The sequence below is a fragment of the Mesoplodon mirus genome (genome assembly GCF_964341445.2).
Source record: "Mesoplodon mirus genome assembly, chromosome: 16".
NCBI classification, from domain to species: domain Eukaryota; kingdom Metazoa; phylum Chordata; class Mammalia; order Artiodactyla; family Ziphiidae; genus Mesoplodon; species Mesoplodon mirus.
Genome location: NC_138992.1, coordinates 77,821,442 through 77,848,000, shown reverse-complemented (window position 1 = coordinate 77,848,000; position 26,559 = coordinate 77,821,442). Strand labels below are relative to the sequence as shown.

Here is a 26,559-nt window from a genome sequence, read left to right as displayed (position 1 = left end):
TCTCAAAATAAAAAGTAAAACAAGTTTGAAAAATAAAAAGTATAAAAAGTAAAATTTTAAAAAGCTGTAGTATCAGAGGAAACAGGGTCCAACGGCAAGAATGCCAAACGTGGGATCACAGTCCTTCAGTCCTACTGACTGTGTGTTTTTGAATAAAATAACTCACAACCGCTCTGGCTCTATTACCTCTTCTCCGACACATATAGTTAATACCTGCCTAGGATTACCCAGGGCCGTTACAGGTGAGGAAAAGAATCTCAGACCCGGCGAAGTGATGAATACAGCACGTAACAGAGCTGGGAGGCAGGAGGTGGGAGTGTCAAAAATCCAGGTTAAAATAACAGAAGAAGAAAAAGTTGTTAAGCAGTATCTTCTTTGCTGCCATGTTACTCGCCCACATTCAGCCCTGAGACAGGAGCAGAGGGAACGCCCCTGCCTCCTCTCCCCGCCCAGCACAGAATGGACCAGGGGACAAAGACGCACGGAGAGTACTGTCAGAACCGCCTCAGTGGAAACTGACCCACGAGGCTCAGACCCCACATTTGTCTAAGCCACAGTTTGGGAGAAAAGCTATTCTGGCAACTTCAAAAGAGAATCCACATTCAACTCAGAAGGCTCAACGTCTCACCGATTCGTGATGATGTCATCCCAGACGCTCATGGGGTCCATTTTAGCATCCGGATATCTACTTGTCCAGGTTTTCAGAAGCCTCTTAAGGGGAAGGTGAGATGACAAATTGCCTAAAAATAATATCAGAGTGTGACTATGTCCACGGCTCAGTGACCAGACCACCTCACAATGCGCAGCTGTCAAGTTTCTTGTTCAAATTTAAACGTTTTGTCTTATCTTTCACAACAACCTACCATATTTTAAATATTCTGGCATTAAAACTCAATTTCTTCGGGCCATAAAGGGAAGATGAGGAAATAAACATACACAATTTTTACATTTAGCACAGGTCCACAATCCTCCATCCATGATTCCAAAATCTAAAAAGCACTGAAAACTGATATGTTTTTCACACAGTTGCAGCCAATTTTCCTGTTTGCAAAATCGGATCTGAATCATCACAGGGCAACTTACAGTCTGTTTACGCCACTCGTGGGGACACCCACCCAGGCGGTGGACAGCCATCAGTCGTGGGCTGACGGGCCACTGCACACAAGGCCCAACCCAGTATGCACACAAGGTCTCCGGTGATAACCCCCAAACGACCTGGCCTCGGGGGCTTCGGAAAAGGGATTCATGATAATCCTCATGAAATTTAAATTTCACACTGCTAATGTTTAAAGCTTTGGTTTTCTTTCAGCTTAAATCACAGTCCTGCGCTCAAAATCTGGATCCTTCATGTATTAGCTTAGGCAAGTTATTTAATCTCTGATGCCCTATAAATCGAGAAGAAAGGATCTACATCTCATAAGGCTGTTATAAAAACTAGATAATATAGAGGAAAGAGATCAACATAGCTCCTGGGATAATACATCATTAATAATAATGTACTTGAAACATCATTCTCCAAATTTAAAACAGAGAACAGCTAGGTAGATAGTTCTGAATACCAGTTCTTATTAGTACTCTGAAAAGCCTACAAAACTGAAATTCAGATTTACAGTCAAGACGTTACCTCTGACTCTGGGTGGCCTCCCAACAGCAGCAGGATAAAACCTACTCGTCAGCAGCAGAAAGGCCTTCCAGGTCCGGGCATTGCCGCCCTCGGCCTCATCTTAGCAGCTGGCACCCAGGACAGAAGCTCTGGCACCTCAGGGTCAGGCCGGCCCTCTGCAAGCCCCTCTCTCCCGACCACGCCCAACTCGGGGTCCTGTCGGCCAGGTGCTATCACCCCAGCTTCTCAAGGGGCCCTGGACCTGCCTCTGCCTCTGCCTCCGCGGGTGCCATGTGTCAGACCACTACTCCTTGGAAGCTTCTCCAGTGCCCAGAATCGCGCTTGACCATGTTAAACACTTACTTCAACAATCCCAAATATATACATTTGTAGAATAAACTCAAGGCAGTTTCTAACCCATACAGTAAGCAACATGTACTATCACTGGGCAAAAAGATCAGAAGCCAAAACTCTTCCGCGATTATAAAAGAAAACACAGGTGGGTATAAATTGAACATTACCTGGTTTGCTAATAAAGCTGATGAACTCCTGAATTTCTATGAAAGTCTGCACAGACTGCAACTTGGTGAGTCTGCTTCTGTGTAAGAGGACATCAATACTAGAATAATTCTGGAAAGAAGTTAGTGAGCATTGGTTACAAGTCAATTTACTGCATTAGATTTTAACACAGTGCTCAACATGAAACAGCAGCTACCCTATAAATGCATCAGTTACACAGGACGTCTCAGAGTGTGGTTACTAATTAGGTCATGGGAGCAATTAACAAACGGTCTAATTTTCTTGTTTAATTTAGGTTTTCAATTGCATTTCAGTTCAACAAAATCAATAAAAGCAATACAATCGGGTACCGTTGCCTCTATTTGCCACCAATTCTTAAAAATCACAACATCCTATAATGTAAAACTGCCAACTACAGAAGCCAATTTTTCTTCGATAAACTTCGAGTGTACTATTCAACCTCAAACACATTTGAAAAGTAGAATAAAGACAGTGAACGTCCATATATGGCAACGACAAATGTTCACAGACTCTACACAAGACACGGCTTTAACAACAGAACGAGCCGACACCAAAGGAAGAACACAGAGCCGGGGCTGGCGGGGCCTGCTCTCAGGCGCTTGTCCACAGTGAGAGAAAGAAAACCCCAAGGGGACACAAAACGTGGAACTTTCTAAAACAGAGAAAGGCATTAAAAGGCCTCAGGACCAAGGCCGGTGTGCACAGGCCTCAGGGGAACCAGGACGCGAGGAGGGTGGGCCTGTCACGTGGTTGGTCGGGGGAACCTGCTGCTGTGATTCTCACCCAGGAGTTTACCGATGTCAGAAAAGGTCACAGAGATGGCACATTCCCGGCTGGGATGTCATATTACCTGCAAAAACATCTGAATGCAGTTTCTGATGTAATACTCGGCCCTGTCAACGTCATCTTGCAGGAGGTAGAGGAGACTCAGCTCCTGGCTGTAGCGGAGCTCGAGCAGGGCCCTCCGCAGCTCCGAGGTCACCGCCTCGTCCACGAAGGTCAGCAGGGCCTGGTCACCCTCCCCACGGAGCAGGGACTTGAGCCTGCTGCGGATCATGTGTGGCAGGCAGGTCTCCTGAGGAGCAAGAATCTCATCACCACGGCATCTCTGGTGTCATTTTATAGGTCCAGGTGCCAAAGTGATGGTGCTTAATGCTTCAAATGTTAAAGCACCTAAGGCTACAAATTTTAAAACAAGTTCATCTAAAATGGTTCACTCTATAACCACAAAATACAAAGGAACACGGTCTACAGAAAATGGCAACTACTTGTAGCTGAAAGACAACTGGACGTCTGGTACAAAGTGACGGACCTCCAGGCACGGCCGAGGACAGCAGTGCGGACGGGCCAGGAGGGCCCAGTGAGACTGCAACGCCGCGCAGACACAACAGGAACTGTTCTCCCGGTGGTCACGCCAGGGATGCTGACGTTCATTTTCAAAGGCCTCCGCTTATTCCGAAAGGTTGGGCTAAAAGCGGTGAGCGGTTTAACAGTATTATGCAGTTTGGGGCGTGTCAGGCCGTATAAATACCCCAATGCTGCACAACTACTGCCCTGTTTTTAAACACTTCTGAACAAAGTCACTAACGAGAGCGCACCTGACCATCTAAAACATTTATTTCTGTGACCTCAGAAATGACCCCACACACCTGATGGAAGGGTTCACTCCACATCTTGCTGAGATCTGGGGCACCCTCGCCGTCAGCACTGGCCGTGGAGCAGTACGCCAGCGATTTCCATTCGGCAAGCTGGTTGTAACACTCCAGGGATGCTAGTTCCCAGAAGTCCTTCTCGGCTTCCGTGGGCTCACCGTCTGCCCACTCTTGTTTGTTGAGGGCCTGGTCAGATTATTTTACAAAGTTGGGAACAGTACAAACGAAAACATATGCACTGCAGGTCGTGTAACATTCGTACTAAGAACAACCACTTTCAGATTTATGACAAGGGGAGAAAAAAGGGAAAACAGAGTAACTTGAGTGGAATCTAATAGTCAAGTGAGTATTAAAAACGCCAGCCAAGAGGGAGCCACGTCTCTGGGAAACTTAACAATGAAGCCGGTGCATAAGCTGAGCACTTTAAATGACCCATAAAGTCTGATGTAAATACTGTAGATTATTTACGACTTACAGAGTTCTTAGAAAGAAAATTAGAAAATAAGACACTTACAGAAAACTGCAGAAGATTCCACCACCTGGATCTCTCACACAGGCCACAGACCTGAACTCCAAGTATGTACCTGCTACACACCCACACTCGGCCACTGGTAGCTCAAACACAAACCTGAACTTCAGTCATCTTCCCAAAACCAACTCTTACCTACCTCTTTATAGATATTTTACTTACTGAATGAAAACAATCTACTCAGATGGAAATTACATAATAGTACCAGACACTGAAGTAACATCTTACAATTTTATCGTACTTGGTAAAACATGCTTTCTTTTATTCAGTGATGTTTTCTTAAAAAGAGTAAGGGGTAACAACAATACTTAGCTCACACTCGGTTATTATGAAACCATTTTCTGATACTAACCTTTGTGTAAATTCTAAGGAATAAAGCTGAAATATTTGAAGCTCTAAATTCTAAAGCTAACAATTTTTCCATTCAGAGAAAAGTGTTTAAGCAACTAACATACTTGCTAGAGATCAACTTTACCTCGTTATACAGCCGCGCAGCTTCAGAGTAATCACTTCTCGCTTCTGCTAATAAAGCATCCTGTGTGACCTGCTTTGTTCCTATCTCACTGCTGAAAATACCACGCAGGGTGTCATACTCTCCAATCGACCTGTACAGCCTATAAAACAAACCCAAAAAAAAAAAAAAAGTCCAAATCAATGAATGCCCCAGTATTTTTAAAGTCTTTACTCTAATGAAATGATATTAAATCGAGATGTCATACGTTATAATTAACCAAAAAAGATACGTTATTCTTGTTTTGTAAAAATATAAAATCTTAAAAATTTTGAAGTTACCATTAAGTTTTACTACTTTAGCCGTACAGAAGGCAGAAGTTATTCTACAGCGCGTTTAAAGTAAAATCTGAAAATTATAGGTTTACAATGCGTAAGTTGACTCATTAAACGAGCCTGTTCTGTGTTAATTCATGGCTGAGACACCGCTCTTACCTGTGGTAACCTATCTGGAATCCTTGTCTAGCCCTAAAATTTGGAATGTAGTCAAGAACCCCAAAGCAGGTAAATTAGTCCTGGTCCTAGAGATGCCACGTTTTGCTCCACGTTCTATGGCCTTCTCGATTCTACTGACAGCCTGGATACGGGCTAGAGCATTCATCTCTGACGTTAACATAAACCTGATGGTCCGTCAGCCAAGCTCCCCCTTTAAGGTAGTCTCAAGTGTTCAGTAAGTTCGTTCCCTTCTCCCTAGAGACTTCTTCCCACCTTTTGAGTCTCCACACAAATGTCCTCTCTTCCTAACCCTGCAGTCACCTGACCACCGAGCTGAGGACCACTTCCCTCCTAGTCTTCCTGAATTTGGTACTTCCCTGGGTATGACATGTGTTTATTACATCAAAAAAGCCCCATGGGTTCTCTTTCAGAGCCCACTGACTCCAAATTTAGACCAAAAAAATCTAATAGCTATAGCTCTCTTACTGCCCTGCTCATGGGGAGTTAAAGGTAACAAATCAGAGGCAGAGGTAGGGAGGTGGGAAAATAGCCCACAGCCCAGGAGTCCAAGAGGAGACGAAGCTACAAGCATTTTACAGGAATTCAGAAAACACACCAGCCTCAGGTCCACCCTACACTGGCCCCTGGTCCCTGGACGACATATGCTGTACTGTGGTCAAAACAATGATGTGGGACTTCCCTGGTGGTCCAGTGGCAAAGACCCCACGCTCCCAACGCACGGGGCCCGTGTTCGACCCCTGGTCCGGGAACTAGATCCCACATGCATGCCGCAACTGAGAGTGGGTTCGCATGCCACAACTAAAGATCCCGCACACTACAACGAAGACCTGGCAAAGCCAAATGAACAATTAAAAATAAATAAATATTTTTAAAAATTCTGTTTGAAAGGAATGCACAAACATAATATAAAAAGTGTGAGGAAGCATTAATAAAGCTAGAAAACAAAAGTGTTTAAAAGTTTAGGCCCTTAAAAGCTGCGTGCTTCATTTATCCAGACAACACCCAAGACCCGAGACTCTGCCCCCTGAAACTCCCAAGCGCACAAGGCGTCACTACTGCCCATGGCCACGCCAGACCCAAGAGGGTAAGGACGCCCGCGGGCAGAAGCAGCCCCCGCAGAGGCCCTTCCTCCCGCCCAGGGTGCCGCCCGCGCCGCTGGCGGGGTCTAACCCGCGCTGTGCCGCACTCGGCACCCCGCGCAGCGCCTCACTACCACCACGGCGCTCAGTTCAGAGACAGGAGCGACCGTGCGATAGCGGTGAGGCAAGAGCCCCCGCTCTCACTTCCACTCTTACACCCAGAACCCAAAGACCTAAAACCCAGCGTTACAGAAAAGAAGCGCCAGTCAAATTTCACCCAAATCCAGCATCCTCAGAATTAGGCATTGGCTTTCTCATGATAAAACCTCACGTAACCGAAACAGAATTTGTTTTTCCCAAATAAACAAAGTAACTGTATCAGATATATCGGCCTCGGCCCCAGGGGGGTCGGGGCCCGGGCGTACCTGGCGAGCTCCATCCATGTGCCGACGGCGGCGGGGAGGCCGGGCCTGCCCCGAGCGCGCTTGGCGGGAGGCTCCTGGGGTAGCAGGTGCAGCAGCGCTTCCTCCAGCAGGTGGATGGCCCCCGGCTGCTGCAGGCCCGCCAGGCCGGCGCTGCCGACCACGGCCGGGTCCAGGCTCAGCAGGTCGGCGTGTCGGCAGCTGACCTCCTGCGAAGACAGACACAGCGGCCCTCTAGCCCACGGCTCCCCTCTAGCCCACGGCTCCCCAGCCACCTCTGCCAGCGAGGACCTCGTTCTGCTAAGCACGAAGGTCTGACGTTCGTGGTCGAGAAAGCACAAGCTCCTCTGCGTGATTCTGTTAAGCTTTCCCCCACTTGCTCAGAGGAGGAAATGATCCCTCCCTTCCTGCACACTTCCAATCCAGGATTAATTTAGAGCAACAAAGCCACTAGTGGACAGTGAGGCTTTTACGCATTGGCTGTACATCCAGACCACAAGCGCAGTTTCCCGGAAGGTGTACCCTGAAGAGACGAGGAGAGCATCTGAGACACGAAGATCTCACACCAGTCACTGCAGAGCAGGTGCGCGCACCCCCACTACCCGGCAGCCCCCTCACGTCTCCCCACGCCGGGGGCGCACGTGCTCAGCAACACGGAATGGAGGGCTTCGGGAACCATCGTGTTGGCCTTTACTTTGTAACTCTCAATTTGAGAGCTCTGTACACGTAAAAGTAACGGAAAGTGAGCCCCAAACCAATAGAGATAACAGTATGGCTACTAGGACAGCATCTCATGACGACAGACCTGCGTCTGCATGGACATCTGGAAGGGCACCTGCCTCCCGCCCTGCGAAGCTGCTGGGCCCGGAACCCTCACTGGGACTGACCGGCTACCACCGAGCCAACTTGCATTCAACACCAGGAGTCTTGGAAGAACACAGATTCTCCAAAGCAAGCAAACAAACAAAAATGCTTGTCACTCTTAGCAGGAACTAGTGGTACAGGAAAGAAAATCCAAATAAAATTCTATTTCCATTAACAACATAGCAGGACTTCCCTGCTGGCGCAGTGGTTAAGAATCCGCCTGCCAATGCAGGGGACACGGGTTCGAGCCCTGGTCCGGGAGGATCCCACGTGCCGCGGAGCAACTAAGCCCATGCGCCACAACTACTCAGCCTGCGCTCTAGAGCCCGTGAGCCACAACTACTGAAGCCTGTGTGCTCCAGGGCCTGCGTGCTGCAACTACTGAAGCCTGCACGCCTACAGCCTGGGCTCCGCAACAAGAGAAGCCACTGCAATGAGAAGCCCGCGCACCACAACTACTGAGCCTGCCTCTAGAGCCTACACGCCACAACTACTGAGCCCGCGCACCACAACTACTGAGCCCACGTGCCACAACTACTGAAGCCCGCGCACCTAGAGCCCGTGTTCCACAACAAGAGAAGCCACCACAATGAGAAGCCCGCGCACCTCAACCAAGAGTAGCTCCCCGCTCGCCACAACCTGAGAAAGCCCGCACGCAACAACGAAGACCCAACGCAGCCAAAAATAAATAAAATTAAATCTTTAAAAAACAAAATCGCTTCGGGATAAAATGTAAAGAGAAACTTATTTTGAAATACTGGCTGATTCAATATAATTTCTCAAGCCTTGTCTTTGGCATCACCAGGAGAAAACCAATGGAGGAATTCTACTAGTAAATTATAAACCAATAAAAATAGAGTATATAAAAAGAAACTGTATCAACAGTTTCACGCTACATCTAAAAATTACAAAGTAAGAATACTAAGTACTTCATCTCCAGGAATTATTACCCAATCAGTTTGCAAACCAAAGCTACTGATAAATAACACTAAAGAATGTAATTTTTAAATTACTCCAGGGAGGTAACTAGTTACAAAAACACTGAAATGAATCCAAAGGATTTTCTATTAGGGACTTTTGTAACGATCCATGGTTTGAACGGCAAAGAAAACATTTCTTACGTGAAAGAGTAATCTTCCAGTGTGTTTAGTGCTTACAAAAGTCCGTCTACACTAGTTCTCTGCTCGAAGAGCACAGCCTTCAAAGCCTTCTCTGAGGGCGGCCTCGCAGCGCCCGTGACGGTGCACAGCCTACCCGGGCCGAGAGGCGGCCTACCGGCCTGCCTCTCCTCAGCCTGCACCACCCCGGGCTTCTGCATCACTTGGCCCTCGTGCACCTCCGCCTCTGCCTGTTTACCACCTGGCCCGAGCCCGCCTGTGCCTCCGTCCCCTGCCCACAGCCAGGCACGGGCTGCACCCACGTCCCCAGAGGCCAGCAGGAGGACTGGGCGCCACACGACACGCAGGTGTGAGCAGAACACTGAGGGAACTGGCTGGTTCAAGACCTGAACAATTTTATATCAAGTTTGATTTCATTACTCCATCATATGTTTTTTTTTTTTAATACAAATAAATTGTGTCTAACCATCTGGGAAGAAGCGGCCCCATCACAGGACATCTGCTCTGTTAAAACCCTCGTTTCAACTAAGAAGCCAACGAAGTCACTAGATGCCGGCGTGTGAAGGGTGGGAGACAGTGCACATGGGGCCTCACCTGGATACAGGACACGAACGGCGGGAAGAAGAGGAAGGTGGTACTGAGCAAGTGAGTGAAGTCCTGCAGCAGCTTCTGGGTGGCGCCACGCCTCTCAGACTCAGTCCTGTGCTTGTCCATCTCCTTCAGGATCCCGGAGCACAGGCTGCTGAAGAGCTGCTTCGCGATGAGCGGATCCCTCTGTAGGACATTCCGGAGGAGGACAGACCCGGGTGACTCACCCACAGCACTGGAGCCGAACCCGAACACACAAACTGCTGCCCACACGGCCACAGCACGTCCCGACTCCACGCCGACAGCCGCAGTCATCGACGGGGAGGATTCGGAACTTAACCCAACACATCTGTTTGACACATCTTATAAAAGGCACGATGGCACGGATTCCGGACCCAGAGTACAGACTCAGAAGCTGGCTCAAGTCCTGCGTGAGTCTGGACCTGCGGGTCCCTGCCCCGGGCCAGGGGGGACACAGGGCCGTCCCTGGGGACTGACAGCAGCCTGGAGACATTGGAAAACGGCCCTGAGCTTAGACGACAGGCCAGAGCCCCGTCACCGTGGCCATTTAATCCCTTGGCGTCAGCAGGAGCCGCCTCCGTCCCGCGTGGTGGGTGGCCAGGCTGATGGACATAGCCCGTCCCTCCCGCTGTCCCCGGGCACAGACCCCAGTGCTGAGAACGGCTCCCAGCAGGCAGCGTCTACATTTTTAAAATGAAGGCACGAAAGCAAGAATAAATAAAATTTTTAAATTATTTTGTTTGATAAAAGCTGTGTCTGAATAAAACTATAATTTGATTTTTCTTTATTTTATGTTGTTCATTACTCTATTTTAGGTAATGTATTTGTCTTATAAAAAGACATAATGGTTCTTATATAAAATTTTAGAAAATACGCATCAGGAAACAAGAAGAAAATAAATTTATAAATATCGCCCGTCGTTACACTTCACAGAGATGGTTACTGCCAGGTGGGCCTCTCACTCTGCTACGTGGGGTCCACTTAGTCTGTCAGGAGGCTTCCACGTCTATACCCACTGACTCTTGTGTACAAATTCCTTCCTCTACACATGAATCTGCACGTGGGACAAGCGGCCCAGAACCTCACACACACACACACAACAGTGCCGCAGGGGACGTGGTGGGACTCGCACGTCCGCGATCCGGTCACCACACGGGGGGCTCGCTCAGGTGCTCCGGTGACGTGAGCCGTCCCCACGGAGGGAAGCTGGGGGAGGGGACACAGGACTTGGGCTATTTCTGCAAATTCCTGTCACTCTATAATTATTTAAACAAAAATCTTACCAAGCAGTAATGGGCTACACAGACATAATCTATTACTATAATCAACATTAGGACTGCCACTTAAGTGCAATAAAATGTAAGGCATCATGTTTCAGTACCTAGCATAATCATATATTACATGATGTATGTGATACCCTTCGATTTTAAACATGACTTCAATTAAAGCCAAAGAAACCTTAATCAGACTTTCAAGGGATAAATATCCTGTTTCTGTCAGCGAACTCAGCGAGAAAACTTCATTCACTCCCAATACACTTATCCCCTAATGACTGAGAAAAATATCCCCAGTCCTCGGCTAACAAGAGAATTACCAGAGAAGGACACTGATCCCACGGACACCCTCTTGATCCTCCCCCAAAAGAGGATTTTGTATAATCAATGATTTAAGTGACTTAGCAACTTATACACTGTTTCATTCCCACTGACAGTACTGGTGAGAAAAACAGACTCAGTGTGTGACTGGCACACAGAGACACTGGGCCCAGAGTGAAGTGTCTCGATGGTACCCTGTGTCAGGGTCTCACGGAGCCAGGAAGCCGCACAGCCACGACTCGGGACGAGGCCCTTCACTGAGCCCCCGAGTGGGACAGATCAGCACCCCTGCCCTGCACAGAGGCAGCCCTGCGAGCACGAGGCAGGTTCCAGCACCGACCTGGGCCACAGCCTGCAAGGGGGTGATCAGGCTGCTGTGCGGAATCTGGATGTCAGGAAGGTCTCCACGACGGTAACTTCTGTACAGGACGACGTGGGCCTCGTGCTTCATTTTTAACTCACTCTTCATCTCCTATGGTCGTTAGCAGCGGAGGAGGATTAGAATTCTCAGTTAAGGCACCAGCGGCGTGTGAGCTATGACACTGTCAGCGCCCACCGCTGACAGAAGAGTGAATCAGGGACTTCCCTGGTGGTCCAGCAGTTAAGACTTTGCCTTCCAATGCAGGGGGTGCGGGTTCGATCCCTGGTCCCACATGCCTCGTGGCCAAAAAACCAAAACAGAAAACAGAAGCAATATTGTAACGAATTCAATAAAGACTTTAAAAATGGTCCTCATCCAAAAATCTCTTTCAAAAAAAAAAGTGAATCGATGACAATTTCTAACCAAGACGGTTTAGTCACTACGCTTTACCAGTCTGGCAAATGATAAATCCAGAACAAAAACCACTGTCAGATGAGCAGTGAAGATCATTTAAATATTTATTACAAAGAAACCTGAGTTTCTCTGAAATCAGAGAACTTGTTTTAAAACTTTTTAAAGCCATAAACGAGAGGCTGTGTTTCCAGTCTATTGCTCTTAGGACAAACCTCGCAACGAGCCCCACCCCGCCGGCCCTGCTCTCCCCACGCGGGGCCCGTGTGGCGCTGCCGGGAACGTACCTCTGCAGCCGCTCCCTCCGCAGGGACCATCTCTGCGGAGCCCCCCACCCCAGCCTCTTTAACAGGCTCCCCAGCGCGCTCATCTCCTGGTTAGTTTCCGGCGCTGCCCCTGCTTTCTGTCTGCTGTACGCACCAGACCACAGCTCTGCCAGCAAGCACTCAGGTGACACGCCCCCAGCACCCTCAGCTGGCGAGCGCGTCCAACAGGGAGCGCGGGCCATCCCCGCCCTCTCCCTGAGGCCCTCGAGGGTCAGCCCGGTGCCTATGCCCCCAAGCCCGCTCCTGGCTCCCCGGAAGCCCAGGCAGGATTCAGGCTGAACGAGGGGCTCGCAGCTCAAATGCCTCCAGTGGAACGGGGCTGGCGACAGGCCTGAAGTGTTGCGTTAGCTGTGCTGGTTGCCACAGTTACAGGGATGAGAGGGAGGCGAAAGCATGTTTTCTTTCCGCAGGAGATCCAGGGGAACCGTTCGACCACCCCACGCTCAAATTTGAAAGCTGAGTGGCTGAGGATTTAAGCTGAGTTAGAACAAGACAGGGCTTTCACTCACAATCTGGCCCTGTAACAGCTGGTCATCATCACTGATCTGTATCTCGCACTGGAGCCAGGGCTACACAAACTCTCCTGTCACGTCCACGTTTTGAGGAACGTCCAGCCACCGGTGCATGCCGCACGTGTGGCTGCAGCAGGCAGCTCAGCCCTGGCCGTTCTCCTCGCCCAGCCCCGTGGCACCTCCAGCAGCGTACCCCCTGCCCACGACGGCTTGCTGGGCCTGAGCTGGGTCAGGGCTCCGGCCTCAGCGCCGAGAGGGGCTGAAGCTGGGAGGTGGGGCCCCAGGGGGACGGGCGGTCCCGTCTCCACCACGTGGAGAAAGCCCGTCTGTCCAGAGAGAGCAGCCCCTGAGGGGAGGGCGGACCGGAGCAGCTCAGGGGACCCCCGGCGGGCTGCCACCACAGTCAGGCTCTAGACCGACAGGGAGCCTGTGTCCTTGGCACACGTCCTCTGACAGACAACAGCTATTTCTGATCAAATGCTAGAAACAGACACAAACCTTCTCTCGCTTTTGCTCAGCCACACCTTTCCTGGCATAAATCAAACTCAGTTTTTCTCGGTCCTTTAGAAACCGTCTACGTAATCGCAGTATTTCGGCCCGACTGTCTGGACCTGAAGAACAGAAAACAGGCTGGTTATTCGCGGCAGACTTTGTCCTCCTCCCCAGAATCCCTGACACAAAAGCGAGGCTGTCTCTGAGCCCCATCTTTTACCTCCCCTTAGTTTTGTTCTCAAAACAAAGCCCGCACAGGAAACCGCTGACCACTTCGCGAAGCTGGCGAACAGAAAGTTGTGCCGCCTCGGTGCCGACCGAGAGCCGTGCGGAGAGAACCGGCAGAGGCCAGACAGCATCTGGGGACAGCGGAGGGGGCTCGGGGACGCAAGGCTGGGGCAGAAACCCTGGGGGTCGTGAGGACTGCTGGAACCCAGGGCCGCCCTGGCACCAGGCCTGCAGGCAGGAGGGTGGAGATCTGGCCTCTAGGGGACCAACCAGCACAAAAGGGGGGCTTCTGTGCCATGTTGGAGGCCAGTCAGCACACACCCAACATGCAGCTACCACTCCAGACACTGTTTATCGCCCTGGCTGGAACACAGCAAAAATCTGAAAGTCACCAGTCGCTTGAGGAAAGCTTCAAATAAGAAAAACAAAACCAAACTCCAGCAAAACAGCAAAAGCTGAAAGCAGGCCGTCTAGGAAAGAAATTCAAAAAATGATCACTTATCAGAAAGAGCAGAGTAGATATTGCAACAGTGGACAGATGGGATGTTCAGAGACCAAAAAGGCTCATGGAAACTAAAAACAGGATGTCATCACTTGAAAGCATAGGTTAGAAGATAAGGCTAAAGACATGTCCCAGAATAGAGAACAAAAAGAGTAAAAATAGGGACTTCCCTGGTGGTCCAGTGGTAAAGAATCCACCTTCCAAGGCAGGGGACGCGGGTTCGATCCCTGGTCGGGGAGCTAAGATCCTACATGCCGGGGGGGGGGGCAACTAAGCCCATGCACTGCAGCTAGTGAGCCCACGCACCTCAACAAGAGATCCCGCGTGCCTCAACGTCCCACGTGCCACAACTAAGACCCAACGCGGCCAAAATTTTAAAATAAATTAAATAAATAAATAAAATATATTTTTTAAAAAGGGTAAAAACAGAAAATTAGAAGGATAATCCATTAGATCTGATAGTCAAACAGAATCCCAAAAAGAGAAAACTGACACTTGGAAATCATCATCAAAATCATCCACGGGAGAGGAGGGAACCCTTTTCCTAATGGAAAAGAACATGAAAAACAACGTATATACATATATATGCCTAACTGAATCACTTTGCTGTACAGTAGAAATTAACGCAACGTTGTAAATCAACTATACTTCAATAAATTTTTTTAAAAAATAAATAAAATAAAATGTCTAGAGCAATGAAAAACAAAACAAACAAACAAAAAAAATCACCCAAGCAAAAATATTCCAGAACCGGAAAACAGGAGTTAGCAGCCTGAAAGGGCCTTCCTTAAGCCCAGGAAAATGGACTAAAACAGACCTGCACCTAAGGACCTTTTTGTGACGTTTCCTAAAACTGGTCTTAAAGAGAAGATCCTAAGAGCATCCGCAAAGTAAAGACCCTGTCCTCACAAAGGACCATGACGAGGCCACACCAGGTTCCTCAGAGCCCAGAGCTCTGTCCCCACAAGCACCAGTGCCTGCAAAGCAGTGACTAGCATCGCGTCACAAGAGCCGCCGCGGTGACCCCTACCCTGGAAGGTCTCCGGGGAGGTGCCCCCCAGAAAGGACCAGATCGAGGAAGGACAGTCCGGGGCTAGCAGCCTGGATGCAGCACTCGGAGGCTCAAGGGAGATTTCACATAGACAACAGCTGTGCAACTCAGAGGAAACTAGGGGACAAATATGTAGAAAGCCAAACATCTAAAGAAAATAGTCATGTACACAAGAAGCTGCTCCTGTAACTTTGTTTGAAATAATGAGCTAAAAGAAGAAAAAAAAAAAAAGGAAAGGGGAAAAAAAGAAAAGAAAAAAAAGCCCTAAATGTCCATAAACAGAATATTGACAGTCTCTTGTATATTCATTCTACTGAATCCTATGCAATGATTTAAAATAAACTTGTGCCATGTGTATCAATATGGATAAACAATATTAAACAAAAAATGTGCATGTAGAAAATAGAAACATTTTATAATATTTTATAAAGCATGCAGAGCAATGCCTTACTATTTTTATGAATATAAGTTATGAATAAAAGTACATAAATTAACTGTGGAAATGATCTACACAAAATTCAGGATTGAAGATTACCTCTGGGAAGGTTATAGAGGGGAGTGAAATACAATTTGGGACAGTTTTTGTTTAGGGTTTTTTTTTTAACTGAAATAATTGTGGCAAAAGTTTAATTTGGTAAAGCCTGGCTGTGGGTACAGGGATGTCAAATATATTATTTTTATTTTGTCTATATCTGAAATATTTCATAATTATAAAAATATAAATATGAAAAGAAGTCTGTTCGTTTAGAAACCTGAATGGCTGACACCTGGCAAATAAAGTTGGTAGAAGTAAAAAAAGAAAAAGAAAATAGTCATACACTCAATACCCTGTGATAGACCATAACGGAAAAGAATATAAAAAAAGAACATCTCTGTGTGTGTAAGCGAGTCACTGTGCCGTACAGCAGAGACTGGCGCAACACTGTAAATCAACTGCACTTCAATAAAAAAGAAAGAAAATAGCCATTAATGCCCAGGAAAAATTACCGCACAAGAAAGGAAAACAGGCCCACGTGACCCCAGCTCAGGCGTGAACTGCTCAGGCACGTAGGCGAGCCCAGGGCTAGGGCAGGCGCTTCCCACGCATGGGTGCGGGGTGGGCGAGGGCCGGGGATGCAGAGCCAGAGAGAGTAACTGAGACCCAAAGGAAAGGGGCAATAAAAACGCCGACCGGAGCTGTAGAAGCAGCACCACAGACCTGGCTGACAGCAGACGCCGTCGCTTCCCACGAGTCTGGGGCGGCCGGCCTGTCTGCTGGCTCCTCACTTGAGCCGGGGCTCCTCCCAGAGACCCGACCCCACCCCACCCCGTCAGCCTCCTTACCTGCCCCCGCCCCGGCCCCGAGCTGACCATCTGTGTCTTCACTCCCCGCCACCCAGGCCTGGCCTGACCCCTCTCCACCCCACCTGGACCTCAACTCTCTGAGGCTCAGCCTCCCCATCCTACCTCCTCTAGTGACCCCTAAACTTCCAGAAAGTCACTAAGCGACGGGGCTGAGCCCACTTTACTCAACCGCTTTCTGGACCCCGAACCGTGCTTCCACAGTGCTGGGCGCCACGCAGGGCCCGGGATGCGGGGACGGCCACAGGTTCGTGGAGGCGCGCGTTGCAACACACCTCGGCGACCACCTACCTTTTGCTCCATTATCCACCTCGTCCCCGGGGAGGCCCAGCCTTTTCTTCCCAAAGTCGGGTCCCACTGACTTCGGGGCTGCCCCGCGCAACCTCTCAGGCCTCTTGTGGGCAAACAGCAAGGACGAGGATGAGGACAAGGACTCGGTGGCGGGGGCCGAGCCGTCCCCCAGCGGGTCGAGGCTGCCCCCCGTCAGCCAGTGGGAGGAGCCTCTTCCCCCTGCAAACAGGCGTGACAGGCGCGTCAGGGCAGCGGGGACACGCCACTCGAGAGCAGGGGCCACCGCCTGGCAGCAGCGACCGAGATGGGAGCCGGCCAGGTCCCCGTGGGAAGACCCGGGCGGCGGGCTCCCGTGTCCTCAACGTGAGAAGCGGGAGACGTGTCACCTGCTCCTAAGAACGATACTTTGTGTCTGCGACAAGGTACTAAGGTCCGTGATTTCTAGCATCAGTGTCATAAAAGTTCCACACTAACTGTCCAAATCACTCCTATTTCTAGAACCAACAGAATGTGAAGAAATCACATGAAGGAAAAAGCACTGAAGAATTTACATAAAACCAGTTGGGGATTTCACTCTACAACTTGTACTTTGCTGATCAAAGGAAACAGCTGACTCATTTGAGAAAGAAACTACAAACACAGTAGATGAATTTGGTTTAGCTCTGCTTTGCTTCTGAGGTAACAAGGGGTGTAAACGTGATGCACTAAACGAAACCAAGACACATGCGTACTAAGACTTTCCCTGCTTGCTCCAATCAGAAATAACCCTTTTCTTCCCTTTCTTCGCTGTGGTGGACACAGGACGCCCATCGGACTCCACGCTTCTAAGCGCCCAGCGTGCCTGCTAGCTGAGCGGCCGTCCCCACCTCCACCCCCAGGACTGTCCCCACGGGACTCCTGCCCCCGCCCGCCCCCCGAGTCTGCCCTCCAGGAACTCAGCCCCCCTCCTCCTTCACGTCTTCTGGGGGGGGGCGTGCTGCCCCGACAGCCGGCGCCCCGCGGCAGACGCGTTACCTGCACTCTGTGTGGGTGTGAAGTCGAGCTGCTGCTGGGTGGCCCGGACCTGCCCGGCCCGCGCCCGCCGAGCCGAGAGGGGCCCGTCCTGCGTCTGGGAGGCCTGGGTCTCGAGGAACATCGGGGTGAGGACGGCGCTCCGACAGCGCCAGTCGGGGTCAACAGAATACTCCTGCACACGAGAGTTTCAGGTGAAGCGGTGGCCCTTCTCAGCAACACTCAAATGTTTAAAATCTAATGGTCCCATCAGCACATACGTACTATAACTTCGTGTGTCTCTGTGAGAAGCAGCTGAAGAACCTTTTCAAACTGAGTTTTAACGGAACAGTTATCTGCCAACTACACAAGCCCATCCGTACTGGGGAGGAAAAAACCCTTTTCTACTCCTCCACATTCTTCATCCAGAGGCTCAGGAAACACCTCAGCTCCTCTGAGCACCCAGCCCCCACCCGGCGCCCAGACCGCCAGGCGCTGGGGACACGGGGGCGGCAGGGCGGGCTCTGCTCCAGGAGCTCTGAGTCAACGTGCAAATCGCCACCGGGGCTGCTGGGCCGAAGTGCCAACGGGCATCTACGGGGGTGGCGGGAGGGGAGAGAGGAGCAGCTCCGTGGAGGCTATGCGGACGAGTGTGCGCCGCGTGCAGGGTGACGCACAGGCAGGCGTCGCGGGAAGAATGTGCATGGATTCCAAATGAAATCAGGAAGCCAGCACACTGGTCGTCAGGGAAACGCCGACCAAACCACAGCGAGCCATCACCTCGCACCTGTCAGGATGGCTGCCATCAGAAGGGGGCCCTGTGCCCTGCTGTTGGGGCTGCAAGCTGGTGCAGCCACTGTGGAGAACAGCGTGGAGGTTCCTCAGGAAACTAAAAATATAACCACCTTACGATCCAGCAATTCCACACCTGAGTATTTATCCAAAGAGAACGACAACACCAATTTGAAAAGATACAGGCACCCTGGGACTTCCCTGGTGGCACAGTGGTTAAGAATCTGCCGGCCAGTGCAGGGAACACGGGTTTGAGCCCTGGTCCGGGAAGATCCCACATGCCGCGGAGCAACTAAGCCCACAAGCCACAGCTACTGAGCCCGCGCACCACAACTACTGAAGCCCGTGGGCCTAGAGCCCGTGCTCTGCAACAAGAGAAACCACCGCAACGAGAAGCCCGTGCACCACAACGAAGAGTAGCCCCCCGCTCACTGCAACTAGAGAAAGCCCACGCGCAGCAACAAAGACCCAACACAGCAAAAAAAAAAAAAAAAAAAAGGGCTTCCCTGGTGGCACAGTGGTTGAGAGTCCGCCTGCTGATGCAGGGGACACGGGTTTGTGCCCCAGTCTGGGAGGATCCCATCATGCCACGGAGCGGCTAGGCCTGTGAGCCATGGCCGCTGTGCCTGCGCGTCTAGAGCCTGTGCTCCGCAACGGGAGAGGCCACAACAGTGAGAGGCCTGCGTACCGCAAAAAAAAAAAAAAAAAAGATATATGCACCCTAATGTTCATAGCACCACTATTTTCAATAGCCTAGACATAGGAACAACCTAAGGGTCCATCAACAGATGAATGGATAAAGATGTGGTGTATGTACACACACACACACAATGGAATACTGCTCAGCCCTGAAAAACAATGACATCCTGCCATTTGCCACCAACATGGATGGACCTTGAAGGCTACATGAAATAAGTCAGAGAGAAAGACAAATACTGTATGGTCTTATTCATATGTAGAATCTGGAACAAAAACCAAACCATGCTTATAGAAACAGAGAACAGACTGGTGGTGGCGAGGGGTAGGGAGGGGGTGGGAGAAATGGGTAAAGGAGGTCAACAGATACAAACCTGCAGTTATAAAAGAAGGAAGTCCTGGGGTGCAGTGTACACACGGTGACTACTGTTAACAACCCTGTGCTGCGTATTTGAAAGCTGCTGAGAGTAGAGCTTGCAAGTTCTCATCACAGGAAGAAAATGTGTAACTGGGAGGTGACGGATGTTAACTGGATTTATTGTGGTGGTGACTTTGTAATACATACAAATACCGAATCATTACCTCGTACACCTGAAACTAATCCAATGCTATACATCATTTATACCTCAATTAAAGAAAAAAGAAAGGCGTTTAACACTAGTGGACAATGTCTGCTGAGCAACAGGCAGGGAAAGCTCAGATCACAGGGGAGAGAGCTCACCTGAAACTCACACTCCGACAGAGGGTGCTCAAACACGGGACTGCGGAAGTCGGGGCTCATGCTGGTCATTTCAAGCAGAAAATCTGTTGCTAAACTTAAGAAGTGCACTTCTATCTTAGGAGAATATAAGGAATTTAGGGCCAGCAAGCGGTCCAAGGTGTTTGACGGCAACCTAGTTTCGTGGCTCCAGAAGTTCCGAATCATTAATCTGAAGGGCAGAGAGGAAAGAAGAGAAGGAGGCCTGTACGTGTGCCCAGCAGGGAAGGCATCTCCTCCCCCGCCCAGAGCTCAACGCAGGGCAACCATACGCAAAACTGTGTCAACAGAGTAAGCTGACTTACAATGTATGTGCTGAAGGGGAGAAATATTCCAAAATGTTAGCATTATTTAGCCAAGAGGTGAGAAACTAGGTGATGTTATTCTCATCTCTCTTACCTGGGAAGTTCTCAAAGATGAGAATACAACATTAGATATTGTGAAACGGAGAAAACACTGAAAGAGATTACATACATAGTCCTTCACTGCCTGGCTAATAAGACAGTTCACTCCAAAAGTTAGTGCCATAGAATATTCAAAACATAATATGAATATAAAATATTCAAACCATTCTGGTTAAAAACCAGATTAGGCTTTATAATTTGTGAAGGTTTAAGAAATCCAAATAAAATTTTTAGAAGCTTAATGAATTAAGAATTCCAGCACAGTTAAAAGCTAGTTGATACACAGAATCATACGAAAAAGTCTACACTGCTCCTTATGCAATGTAATGTAATTAGCCCTCAGGGAGAACAACTGTCCTTCTCTCTCCACGTGTGATTACACTGTAGCATCCTCCAATTTCTAAGGTTTCAAACATGTCATCCCATACTGATACGTATAGTGAGATCTCACTCTGGGTTAAACGGGAAACAATAACCCACTTTTTATTACAGATTTCTCCTCTTGAAATGCTGTACGTCACAGCACAGCAGAGAGAGTGTGAACCCACGCCACTTTTTCAAGGCTTTTATGTTAAAGTAACGTGTCAGGATTTTTAGGTCTTAATGTGATTTGAAATACATTTTTATTACACATTATGGAAGCAAGAGGCAGAGAAAATGCTGATACTGCAAATGTGCTTCCAACACCTCTGAAAGACCCCACACTGGCCAAGAAAGAGACCCCCTGAGTGTGCCCGCCCAGCCCAGCTGTTGCAGGAGGGGGCACATACTGAAGGCCAGGATTCTCGTCGGTCAATCCTTGGATCAACACGTCTTTCGCCAACTTGAATACTTCCTGGGAGTCATCATCTGCCTGACTCTCTGGATCCCTGAGAAAAGTACAAAATGACAAATCCATTAATGCTCCTTCTGTTGCTTTTGTTCAACCCCAAGAGCACTGTCCAGAAGTGAAGTAACAAAACCTGCCTCTTCCCGCGAACTTCCACCCACCCGCCGGCGCCTGCACCCTGACGTGGGCCCTTGGTGCGGCTGGGGGAACAGGGCCACAGAGGCCCCACGAGGAGTGGCGTGGTCACAGCCCCGAAGGAGGAAACATCCCAGCAGCCCCTTTCCTTAATCTTGTCAGACTGTAAAGGGATAACTATGGAAAAAGTTACACTTTCAGCTCAACCCATAATACCACGCTCTGAATATTTCCCACAGGTAACACAAAATCAATTAAGGATATATTTCAATACGCTAAACTTGTTTCACTTATTAATGACATCTTTTTAAATGCTTTATCATTCATCTTAATCGTTCCAGACTGCTGAAGGCCCCCAGACGGTCCCCCGAAGACAGCGCCGTCAACTGTCAGAGCGGAGCTCACCGGTAGTTGTCGTAAACCCACATGAGGATGCTGTACATCTGCTCCCGGCACAGAGCGGAGGGGTGCGACAGGAACTCCGCCACGGGGCTCAGGAGTCCCCGGAGCTCCACGGGCTTCAATCTTGCCATCAGCTTGTAAATTATGTCCAAACACACTTTCTGTCTCTCGTCGTCTCTACAGTAAGAGGATTTTTTAAAAACACACAAATTCGACAGTTGTTATTACTAGACTTTCAGATATGACAGGTAACTTTTTCTTTTTTGTGCTGTTATTTCAAAATATGATATTATAGGTAATACTACACTTACATAAAAATTACATTCTTGAAAATAATTATCGCAAGCTAGATTATTAAAAGTAAATTAACAACGTGGTATCTTGCCTGGATCCTAGAATAGAAAAAGGACATCAGCGAGGAAACTGCTGAATCCAAATAAAGTCCAGTCTTGTTAACAGAAACGTACTAATGTTAACTTCTTGGTTTTGACAAATTCACCGTGATTATGTAAGACGGGGAACCTGGGTGAAAGGTGTGTGGGAATCCTACGTACTATCTTTTACCTTTCCTGTAAAAATAAAATTATTCCAAAATAAAAAGTTCATTTTTAAAAACCCGGCAATGTCAAACAAAATAAGCTTAACAGAAAGGATGTTACGACTTTAAAAAATGACTTCAAGTGCTAGTCAGGCACTGGCATGTCAAGCAGGGGGTTAAGTGCAGCCTGGGTCCTGACAGGGGGCACACCTGCTTCCTCGTGTGTCTTCCTCCTTAAATAAGCGCCAGCTGAATGCTCTATACACAGCAGATACTTAGTAAGCACTGAATGGAGAAAATCAGGACACAAGGACACAGTTCGTCACTATGTAAAAACGTGCACACAGGCAAGACGAGAAAAGACGGAGACGCAGAGGGAACACACACTCACTTCGCGACAACCTACAAGTGCCGTGAGTGGAGGGCAACAGCTGAGCCAGCTGCACCCGAGGACGCACTCACCTGTGCCTCATGAGCTGCGCAAAACCCCTGCTCTCTAACTGCAGGTACAGGTCCGCCGTCTCGTCGGCACGACACAGCACCACCTCCAGGCAGAGCGTCTTCATCACGCCGTGGGCCCGTGGCAGCAGGAGAAGCACGGAGCTCATGAACCTGGGCAGCGGGCGAGGCCGGTGAGCAGAGGTGGCGCTGACCCCCACCACCGCCCCCCATTCCCCCCGCCAAGGCAGGAGCAGGGAGGCGGCGCTGACCCCCACCTGTCGGCAAGAGGAGGGAAGTTCTTGGCGGCTCTGTTCAAGCACACGATAAATTTGTCCTCTGCCGTGTGCTGATGCTGCTTCAACTGCTTTACCACCAGTTCACACACAGACTCCTCCAGCGTCTGAAAGATTAAGCTTTGTCTCAAATACACACCAGGTGGGAACTTCGGTTAAGTACAGCGTCACAAAGTGGAGGCCCCGGGGGGCTCTGAGCACTGGGCACCTCCAGAGGCTCGGGGGCTGTGGCCACACGCCAGGCATCAGAACGATCAAGATTATACTTCCTTCTGACACCAGAACGCTGCCAGTAAGTCATTTGAGAAGCTGAATGAAAACCAGTGACTCAGCGGTGCTTAGTGTTCACGCCTCTGGTCAAACCAGCGCCCTGCCCATCTCCCTGCGCCTGCCTTCCCCCGCCACAGGTCCCCGGCTCCCCCAGAGCCTGTGCCCACCAGGGAGCAAGTGCCCAGCCACAGAACACGGGACCCTGACGGCACGGAACAACGAGGGAGCACAAGGGGTGCTTGGGACCGGAGCCCACGGTCCAGGGGCCAGGCTGGTCAGTGGTCAGAACACGAGTGACCCCTACTTCTGTGTTCCATTCTGCTTTCCAAACTTCTACACTAAATCAATGCCATTTTATATTCAGAAAAGAACTATGTAAAACAAGAGGGTTTATCATTCCCATTAAGTTGAAATTTTAGTCATGAGACATTAAGCCTGGGCTCTGCCCTAACGTGCTCCACCCATGGTGAAAATTAGGCATATTATGTAAATTGAAACCCACCATTAAAGGACATTAGAATCCTATCGTTACAAGATTGTGAATTTGAATACGTTTTTATTTTACAAAAATAGCTAGTAGTCCCGAAAATAAATTATAAGTGAAGTTTGATTTTCTTGGGGGGGGGGCATTCTATTTCCTTTTAGCTTAATTTAATTTTGCTAAATGTTCTAAATCCAAATAAATGCCTTACTGGTGAAATGGCCAGGGGTCCAATATACTGTGGGCGGCCTTGGTGCCCTCAGGACCCCCTGGCTTCTCCCAAGCCGCTCCTCGCCCTGGCTCCTTGCAGGAGGGGAGGGGACTGGAGACAGGAATCTGGGGATCACGAGCACAGGCAGTTCTCAAGCCGTGAGGCCGGGCGAGAAGACACGGCAGTGAAGGAGAGGGCAGAGAGAGTCCTGCAAGCAGTGACAAAGGGCCGAGGACTGGTCCAGCGTGCCATACTGGGCAGGCTGCAACCCGGCGTCTTGTCACCGTGGGGGACCAGCTCTGCAGGCCCCAGCACACTAAGCCACGGGGGACAGCCACAAGGCAGTAAGTTACAGCCTGCCATTCCCATACACAGCCCACACGGTTCTACGCACGTCTTAATGATAACTTATGGAGAATGTGTGCCGTGCTTAGAGACGCCACCAGGCCCTTCTCACAGCCGTGCAGAGTGGGCAGGGCAGAGATGGAGAGCCCTTCCCTGAGAAGCCCTCTCCTACCCAACAGCTACATTACGTCCAAAAGTACAAAGGGAGGGCTCTACCCGTTTACTTCGCCCAAACCACAGAAAGGCTCTACCAGGGCAGCTTCTCCAAAAGGGACTCCTGAGGCCAAGTTCAGAGGAGTGAAGGCTGCTTACATACTCATATCCTGATTTTTACAATAGAAAGAAAGTTACCACCTTTACATGCTTTGCCAAGTTTCCAAGAGTCCGAAATAAAAAAAAAAATCACGTCTTTTTAAAAAACTGAGCACTGTATATAGTAGGAAAGAGAGTAAAATAGTAATAAATCCAGAATGCCCACTTTGGTTTCCTAGTGTAGAGGCTACAAGTATCAAGGGCCATGTCAAGTCAAAACTAAAAAAGAAGTATTTATGTAAAAGTGCACAGCACACTCACCTTTTCTCTCCCGGTAAGGTATCGAAGAATAAGTCCCAGAACTTCTGCTGCTGCTGCATACACCTCTTTATATTTGACAAAGGACATGTTACTGACCAAAGGTTGGAAGTATCTACGACAAATGTAGAAAGTAAATAAGCATAAAACCACCCATCCCGTTTTCTGACAGAAGCGAATCACGACTTTACTCCCCATGCCCAGAGATGAATGGCACCTGGACAGGGCCCAGACCACCTGTGCAGCTCCAGGTGCAGACGCGCAAAAGCTCTGACACGGCCATGGAGGCTTGGCCTGCAGGGCCTGCAGTGAAATCAGCTGCGACCTGAGATCTGACCCCGTTAGAGGCGTCTATACCACAGGAGAAGGACATGCAGAGACTCGGGGGCGGGGGGATGCTCCCCAGACTCATGACAGCAGGACGTGAACTCAGAGAAGTCTCTTGTCCAAAAGTTAACCACTTCCCGTTGACCCTGTGTTGGGCCGCACGTCCATCCGCGACACCAGGCGACCGGCGCCCCCAGTGCCGCCGAGGATGACCCTGGAGGACCAACGGGATAGCAAGAACTTCCAAAGAGACGGGAAACGTTGGCAGACATGAACTCGACCAAGCAGCCGGCTCTGCACGGACCCCAGCTCCTCTCTGTGAAGTTAGGACTGTCCTGCTAAAGCCCCTCCACGTGGCTCCCCCGGGTGATGAGGAGCCGGAGGCTGCAGCTGTGGCAGAGACACAGCAAAGGGCAGCAGGGCCCAGCCACCTGCTTCGTGATCATGACCCTGACGTGAATGCTCTCCAGAGCTCATGCTGCTTTCAGGAATGAAGGGTGAAAACGTCACGTTAGAAAATAACAAAAAGAGTTAACACTTTGTCTGCCAAAACTACGTGAAAAAATGACACTAATTTTTAAAAACTCACTTCCCTCATTCACTCCACTAACGTATTTCTTTGAAATATTTTTAACATGGGTCCTAGTCCTTAAATTTATCAACATTAAACAATATTCCAGTCTCCAGTCCGATTCAGGTACACTCTAACCAAAAAAAGAAACAAACCGAAAACATCATACTTACTTTATACTTTCTATGCCACATTTTGGGTCGTATGGAGGCAAGTCATTGGCCATTACAATGCCTAATAATTGAATTCCTATGGAATTGTCTTTAGAATTAGGATCTTTACTGGAAAACTTTTCAAACATTAATCTGAAACGTGAGCATAAAGGAACAGTGTAACTTGTCATACATAAGAAGCCGGAAGACAAACATAAAACTTTCTATGGCTGATTTTCAGGGTAAGAAATACTTCTCCTTTTCCCGCCCTCTTTGTTCACACCCAGGTTACTCTGCCTTTGCAACGCAGGCACTGCTACGTTTCTTACAATCTAATTACTGGTCCTAATCCCCCCTCGGTTGACAGTAAAACCTTCCGGCAGCTTTAGTTTGCCCCAGGTTGTGCCCGGCAGGAATCACCCCTGGGGGGCAGTGAAGGGCGGGGCAAACCCCACACCTGCAGACGACGGCCGCCCAGAGGTGCTTCTGCTAAGGAACGCGGAGCCTGCATTATTAGTGGCAATGTTCCACCTTACCTGGAGATTCCACTTCGGATCACATTCCTCCTTCTACCCGTTCAAGTAATTTTCACTGTAATCAACGCGCACAACATGCTAGGTGTAAAAGATCTTTAAACGATATTGCAAAATCTAGTAAATTTATACCTGTAAGGGATGGATAAACAATCCTTCCAGCACTCAACAAGCGTCTTTATAATTTCAAGGTTATGTCGAAACACAGCTCTTTTTTGATGAAAAACGTGTTTCATTAGAAAATGAAGCAATCGATTTGCTAACACTTCATCTTTGGGGACCCCCTAAAAAGGTATAGAAATTCTATGTAAATACGTAGCACTGCATTCT

At 49.2% G+C, this 26,559-nt stretch overlaps 1 protein-coding gene across 10 annotated transcripts in view; it reads right to left on the bottom strand.

Moving 5' to 3' along the window:
- Positions 1-26,559, bottom strand: part of PRKDC (protein kinase, DNA-activated, catalytic subunit) — a 164,200-nt gene that overhangs the window by 42,719 nt on the left and 94,922 nt on the right. For 9 of the 10 annotated variants that reach the window (XM_082600986.1, XM_082600989.1, XM_082600988.1 and 6 more), the window contains exons 50-68: positions 26,362-26,513; positions 25,718-25,849; positions 24,650-24,761; positions 22,752-22,876; positions 22,498-22,647; positions 21,501-21,674; positions 20,902-21,000; positions 19,692-19,899; positions 17,507-17,678; positions 16,493-16,711; positions 13,086-13,198; positions 11,318-11,449; positions 9,368-9,547; positions 6,795-7,000; positions 4,800-4,938; positions 3,793-3,981; positions 2,994-3,218; positions 2,125-2,233; positions 629-740 (exon numbers count right to left, since the gene is read on the bottom strand). In XM_082600986.1, the coding sequence (XP_082457112.1) occupies positions 629-740; positions 2,125-2,233; positions 2,994-3,218; positions 3,793-3,981; positions 4,800-4,938; positions 6,795-7,000; positions 9,368-9,547; positions 11,318-11,449; positions 13,086-13,198; positions 16,493-16,711; positions 17,507-17,678; positions 19,692-19,899; positions 20,902-21,000; positions 21,501-21,674; positions 22,498-22,647; positions 22,752-22,876; positions 24,650-24,761; positions 25,718-25,849; positions 26,362-26,513 (2,948 nt within the window). The remainder of the gene's footprint in view (positions 1-628; positions 741-2,124; positions 2,234-2,993; positions 3,219-3,792; positions 3,982-4,799; positions 4,939-6,794; positions 7,001-9,367; positions 9,548-11,317; positions 11,450-13,085; positions 13,199-16,492; positions 16,712-17,506; positions 17,679-19,691; positions 19,900-20,901; positions 21,001-21,500; positions 21,675-22,497; positions 22,648-22,751; positions 22,877-24,649; positions 24,762-25,717; positions 25,850-26,361; positions 26,514-26,559) is intronic. The other variant, XM_082600992.1, reaches the window with a different exon arrangement.